Source organism: Odontomachus brunneus, unplaced genomic scaffold, assembly GCF_010583005.1.
Source record: "Odontomachus brunneus isolate Ranch 3 - 2012 unplaced genomic scaffold, Obru_v1 Obru_scaffold_003, whole genome shotgun sequence".
NCBI classification, from domain to species: domain Eukaryota; kingdom Metazoa; phylum Arthropoda; class Insecta; order Hymenoptera; family Formicidae; genus Odontomachus; species Odontomachus brunneus.
In genome coordinates, this window is record NW_022639453.1 from 1,740,731 (window position 1) to 1,747,216 (window position 6,486).

General features: G+C 46.9%; 2 protein-coding genes across 2 annotated transcripts in view; one reads left to right on the plus strand and one right to left on the minus strand.

Moving 5' to 3' along the window:
- The window catches only part of LOC116844440 (RING finger protein 17), a 278,692-nt gene that overhangs the window by 4,501 nt on the left and 267,705 nt on the right, over positions 1–6,486 (plus strand). The window lies entirely within an intron of this gene.
- The window catches only part of LOC116844501, a 71,207-nt gene that overhangs the window by 2,725 nt on the left and 61,996 nt on the right, over positions 1–6,486 (minus strand). Inside the window, exon 2 of the mRNA XM_032816076.1 lies at positions 331–1,868. Coding sequence (XP_032671967.1) covers positions 331–1,868 — 1,538 coding nt within the window. The remainder of the gene's footprint in view (positions 1–330; positions 1,869–6,486) is intronic.

Genomic DNA, 6,486 nt, shown 5'->3' on the forward strand with positions numbered 1-6,486 from the left:
CTAGCTTTTATTTACAAGTGCTGCTATCTTCACGTTGAGGTCGGAAACTTTTCAGACCACCCTCGTACATGTAGAATGTATGATTCAATATGCATATAATTGAAAATGTATATAAAGTACTCAATATGCAGGTATGTAAAGTATTAAATATGCATGTATCTATAAAGTATTCAATACGTATATATTGAAAGTTTAAGTATGCGTATGTAAAGATCGAGTTAATAAGAATGTCCAGGACAAATAGTGCTTTTACTTTAAGACAACCTTAAATATAAGATCAGATCATAAATACTACCTAAAAATCGTAATAATTCCGAATGTTAAACTCACTTGACATCCGGTCGCCGGGTCGCCGAAGAATCCCTTGTACCTTTGTTCCTTGCAGCTGAAGGAGGTTTCCGGTATAGTCGCGTACGCCGGGTAGTCCACGCTCGGTTTACCGCGCGTCGCACCGTACTTCGCCGACGTCTTCGGCATTTTCATTTCCGAGGGTGCAATTTCATTCGGCGCCACGTAGCCCTTGTTGGTAGACGCCTCGGTGGAAATTGGCAAAGCGTACCGTCCGTCCTGCAGGATGTCGTCGTCGACGTCCTCCGTGATCTCGTAGGAGTGGTCGGTGGGCGCGTCGGGTCTCACGGTCGGCCTGAATCCTTGCTTCGCGTCGTTCGAAATATCCTGAACGTACGGAACGTAATATTCCACCTTCTCGTCCTTCACGTGATTGTAATCAGGCTGTACCTGTGCCTTGATCGGCACGTCGTCCACGTATTCCGTGGTCTTGTGTCGCTCGGGGTCGTCAGTGATGTACAGGGGATTCGGCGTCACCTGGAACTTCGTCTCCGTGATCACCTTCGGCCGCGTCTTTGGCTTGTAATTCTCGTAGCCGTTCAATTGAGGCGGCGGCGGCGGCCCTTGCGATTGCGGAAAGTCCTCCTTTCGCGAATTGTGCAGGATATTGAGGATCTCCACGAGCGCCTTTATGCTGTTGTCAATGTTGTCTTTGTTCAGCCTCTCCGGCAGTCGTTCGGACAATTGGAAGCTCTCGATTAGGTTGTTCAGATTTACGCTCGGCTTTCGGTAAACCGCCGTGATGAGCGACGGCTTCCTCTCGGCCGTTTCGTACTGCTGCTTCACCACCGCCGGTTGCTGCACCGGCGACGACACGTATCTTGGTCCCTCGAATTCGTTGCTCGGGTAATTAAAGGCGACGGCCGGCCTCGCCGCGTAATCCTGGTCGTAATCGTCTTGCGGACCGTCGACCACTAGCGGTTTCTTCAGCAGGTGCTCTCTCGCGGGCGGCCGGAGCGGCCTTGCGATGTAGTATCGATTTTGCTTGTGCAGGATCTGACTGGAAGGCGTGGTGATCTCGGGATAGATCTTTTGGACCTGAAAGACCTGCTGATAGGTCGGAGTCGAGTAGTCCGCGTAGTTGATCTTGGCGTTGTACTTGACCGGTGAAAAGTAGTCGTTGTCGCCGCCGATGTTCCTAGGATCGAATTGCACGGATGGGATGAACTTTGCGTCCTGGTTAGGAGAACCGACGTGATACTTGTTACCGCCGCCTCTCCTCGGGATGCCGGTCAGCCGAAGCAAAGAATGCTGCAACTGCTGTTGCAGATGTTGTTGCGGAATTTTTCGGGGCAGAGTGCCCGACAGCTCCTTCGCATAATTTTGCGCCAGCGCGGCCTGCCCGTTCACGTAGTTATTGGCGACGTAAAAAGTCATGTAGGGTATCAATCTTGGGAATCTCTCCTTGAATAACGTCAGATTCATGTTTGCCAGTAGTTCCTCCCCGTCATCCTTCGGAATAGCGCTAGTCACGTTCGGCTCCGTCGGGGATGCTCCGCAGTTTTGCATTAGCAACAACACTGCAACCGAGAAGAAATAGGCTCGTTCATTATCGTCATTTTTCATCGATACCGCTGTCTCATTTCGTGACGCATAGTGTGTATATTTAAATAATTTTGTTATTAAACTTTCTGTCTATGTGTTCTGTCCATATATCTTCAGTTAAAGAGCGCTTCTGTTTTAGATAGCCGAATAATAGGAGGCCTTACGATTTTTTTTCCAAAGCAATGATTAAAGATGCCGATATATAGAATGTTGACACACTATTTATCATTATTTTTGTAGTATAAAAGATTGTTAAAAAATAAATAAAAATTCTCCCTTTAGATTTCTTGACATTGAGCGTGGTGTCGCCAGATCTGACGTCCGATAACCTGGACAACGAAAAATTTCAGTTTGAATTAAAGAATAATGTTTTTAATATTTGAAACAATGATGAAGTATCGTTAAAATTCTATGCACTAATATCTTTGTTCTCTGAAAAAAATTCGTACCTTCAATTTTTTGCCAGCCATCTAAACCTCCTCTTAATATATATGTTGATATTTAACAATAACATAATGATATTATGATAAATAATATTATTTAACAATAATAATATACAATCAGAACGTTTTTTACAGGTTTTTTTTCCGAATATATCAGCTTTCTATGCGAAGAAGTGTCATAAACATTGACGTAGAGTTAAAATTTCTCGGGGTTGCGCCTTCGTTGCACCGTCACGACTGCATGAATTGCACGGGGCGCGGAAGAACGTGAGGAGAGAATGAGAGATAACGCGGTACATCGCTGAAATGTCCCGGTACAGTCGACAGAGACACGAATTGTAGAAAGGGTGGCCGGTCTCGAGGGTTGAAGGTTGAGTGTAGCGAGATAGAGGAGGATCGGGTACGTTTTTAGTGGTTCCGCCACTCGAACGTGCCAGCGCGAATATACTCCGGCCACGAGAGTACCGATACATACACTGTATGTTCACATGCACCCACGCATGCATTCATCTACCCACCCATCCACCCGCCCACTCACGCACACAGACTCGCGCGCCTTTATTCTTGCTGGCTCGCTGTGCGCGCAAAAGCGCTGGACGGCGCTCTCTCTCCGAATATTTTCCTCCTAATTTAATTTCACCTGGTGGAACGCAGTACGCGCGTTACCTCGCACATCCCGAGGACGAGGGTGGAGATTCTGATGGGAAGGGGGCGAGCGGGGGAATGCATCGCGTCGCGGATATAACGATGCGCGGCGGTGGCTTTTCGAGAGGTCGATTAGGGGTGTGTTTGACACGGGGCCGAAACCGTACGTACGTCAGTGCAGAGGGTGAATTCTTTCTCGATTCGCGCCTCTTCCGTCCCGTTGCGTTCCGCCGGGAGTGCGCGTTCTCTGCTGGAAATTCGTGGATTCTTCAATTCGCGACATTGCGCACCGCGAAATCCGCGCGCATATGTATATATATATATATATATATATATATATATATATATATATATATATATATATATACATATATATATGTATATATACATATATACACACACACACACACACTTTCTCGCCCCCGCCGTCCTGCCTCCGTACGTTATTTCCCCGCTCGTGCGAATGAATAATTACTTGCGCGGCCGTTTTGAACTTCATTCGCGGGACATTCTAAAAACGTGCGTATCTCATCAGAAGCAACAATGGGGCCCATTTATCCGCCATACAGTGCGGCGCGTTCTCTCGCGGGAGCAGTTCGGTCTATGAGATACCGCTATCTTGGTCCACAATGTACTACGTATATTGTTTCTGTTTGAATAATTCCATCGTTGTTGAATTTGCTACGTCGCGGTGCGCACTCGCGATGGCGTGTAAATTAAAAGAGAGAACGTCGAAGCGCATGTTGGATTTTTCCACGACAAATATCGTTCGTCGTTCGAGCCGATGTAGAATTTTACTTTCTGCGACGGATTCGGCCCAATCGAAATCCGAATCCCTCAGATTCTCTCTCTCTCCCCCTTTTTTTCGAGGGATTGAACAAACCACACGTGCCGCGTAATTTTTTCTTCGATTACCGTCCGACCTCGTTCACCCCCGTGGGTATTCCCTGGCACGCCCTGCGCGAATACTCGTCCACTTTTTTAATTCGCGAGCTTTCGTCACATCGTCCGGTCGGTGATATTGCGGTGTACGAGATGCGACGGGGTTGTGGGGCGGAATGGCAGAGGGAAACGTGTGGCTCGAATGGTGCCGGATATAAACCCGCCTCCCCAGACTCGCCATGAATTTTTATAAACCGATTATTTAGCGTCGATGTAACAAAGTGCAGCAAGCCCGTTGAAAGAGCGTCGCGCGACGCTTCAAGCCGGCGTACATCAAAGGGACGCGCGTCCCGGCCGTATTACTCTCTCCCTCTTACTCTCTTCTCTTTCTCTCTCTCTCTCGCGCGCGCGCGTGGGTTACACACAGTTATACACCGACCCCGACCTGGAAATCCAATTCGATTCTGCATGAAATGAGTCTGGAAACTCTGGCCGCCTCCCACCGCGGCCTGGCGCGGCGCGGAGCGGAGCGGAGCAGAGCTGAGCACGGCGCGCCTTTATTAATCCTGTCAGCGCGAAACGTGATTGAAAAATTCGCAAAGCACGTGTGCCCGGCGCGATCTCTGCGAGGCGTTCGTCTTGAAAATTTTCAAAGCGCGACACGAGCATTTTCCGCGTTCGCGGAATGCATTTTCTGCGTTTGCACACAAAGAGGGATACGTGTATGCATGCGCTGAAACGTTGCATTTTTCGCGCGAGTCCGTCTCGGGCAGGAGAAGCCGCCTGTTTAAAAGAAATCAAAGGAAGAGTATCTCGTTTATTTCTTCAATCGAGTCATCCACGCGACCGAATGCTTGCACGGATCTTACGTCGCGACTCGCGGGGGTCCGTCATTTTGATGTTTAGGACTTCTAGAAGGAATTGAGTCAATTGTCAGAATCATCGCCGGGAAGTTACGAATCTTGGTTGTATCGTAAAGTTAATATCGACGGCGAATTTAATCAAGATATTAAGTACATAGGATTGTACCATACCCGAGTCGAAATTTTGACCCTATGTTGAACCTTGAATTCTACACCGCAATAGGAACTAAGATAGCAAAGTAGGTTTAATTCTAATGATATAAATTACTCCTACTTTTACCCTAATGGTGTCTTAAATTTCCGCTTTCGTTTTCTTTAGCGTCAAAATAGGTTGTATAATAGTAGGATCTTAGGAAATAAAGTAGGTTCAGATACGAACCTCTATAGAAGTTTTAGCTCCTACATAGAATATATGTATTTTATAGAATTCAAGGTTCAACATAGGGTTAAAATTTCGACTCGGAAATGAGGGTCAATATCGTCAAAATAGGTTTCACCTAGGTTGTAGATTATCTAAGTAGGCTCAAACTATTTTTAAGAGCGTCAAAGTAGTGTCAAAATTTTAGAGTTAAATGTTCAAAAGAGAAGTTAATGAGTATCAATATCGTCAAAGTAGGTTTTACTTAGGCTATAAATCGTCTAAGTAGGCGTAAACTATCCTTAAGAGTGTCAAAGTAGCATCCAAATTTCGACTCGGGTAGATAATCTACAACCTAGGTGAAACCTATTTTGACGCTCATTTCCGAGTTTTTTGTGCTAAGCGCGATATCGCCGGATCTGGTCACAGCTTAGTGTCGGAAAATCTAGAGAGAAAATTTTAATTTATTTTTTAGTAATTTTTTTATACTTAAAACAATGATAAATAGTGATGGTCGAAACTCTATATATCAATATCTTTAATCATTCCTTTGGAAAAAATTCGGTACTAATAACGTGAAGGTAAATTTCGCTGCAAAGCAAATTCTTGTCTCTCCTCTCAAACGAATCGACGCGAAAGACCTTTCACTTTTACCGCTTCGCGCAAAAAACAATTATTCGTCGAATTGGATCTCAGCCAGACGGAAACGGCGAGCGAGGCTGCTCTCTTCTTGTTCTTCCTCCTAGTCATCGCCGATAGTCTCCCTTTCTCTCTCTTCCCCCTGACCGCCTCCTTTCTCCGTTTCTCCATTCTTTATGTTGAATGCCGATGTCCGACCGGCGAAATTCTAACTCAAATTCTGCGTTTCACAACGCGCATCATGCCGCGCGAAAGTATGCAGTGACGGAGCCAGGGTCTCGTACCGATCCACCCGGTAACCCGATACGGAATATTAATTGGCGGGTATTGGTCTCCCGGATTACGTTATTCCGAACGTGCGTGACTTGGAAGCTCGACAGACGCGAGGCCGGATAAAAGAGACAGGCAGAGAGGGAGAGAGAGAGAGAGGGAGAAAGCGTGAGGGAGGAGCAGGGGGAGGAGAGAGAATCGCGAAACAGATGCGGTCGGAATACAGACCTTGTCCTCGGTCAACCCTACTCGCCGAACGCCGAGGTGACCAAAAATTCTCGAATTTAATTACACAAGAGAACCCACGCGCTTCCGTGTGTGTGTGTGTGTGTGCGCGCGATATTTAATTAATGTCCGATGCAAGGGGGAGAAGGGGTGAGTCGCGGTACTTCGTAGCGAAACGAAACGAGCGACGGTGTCTATTTTCGCGACGCGCACAATTCTGCATAATGAACACACCTGCACTCGCCTATCCCCCCCCCCCCCCCCCCCC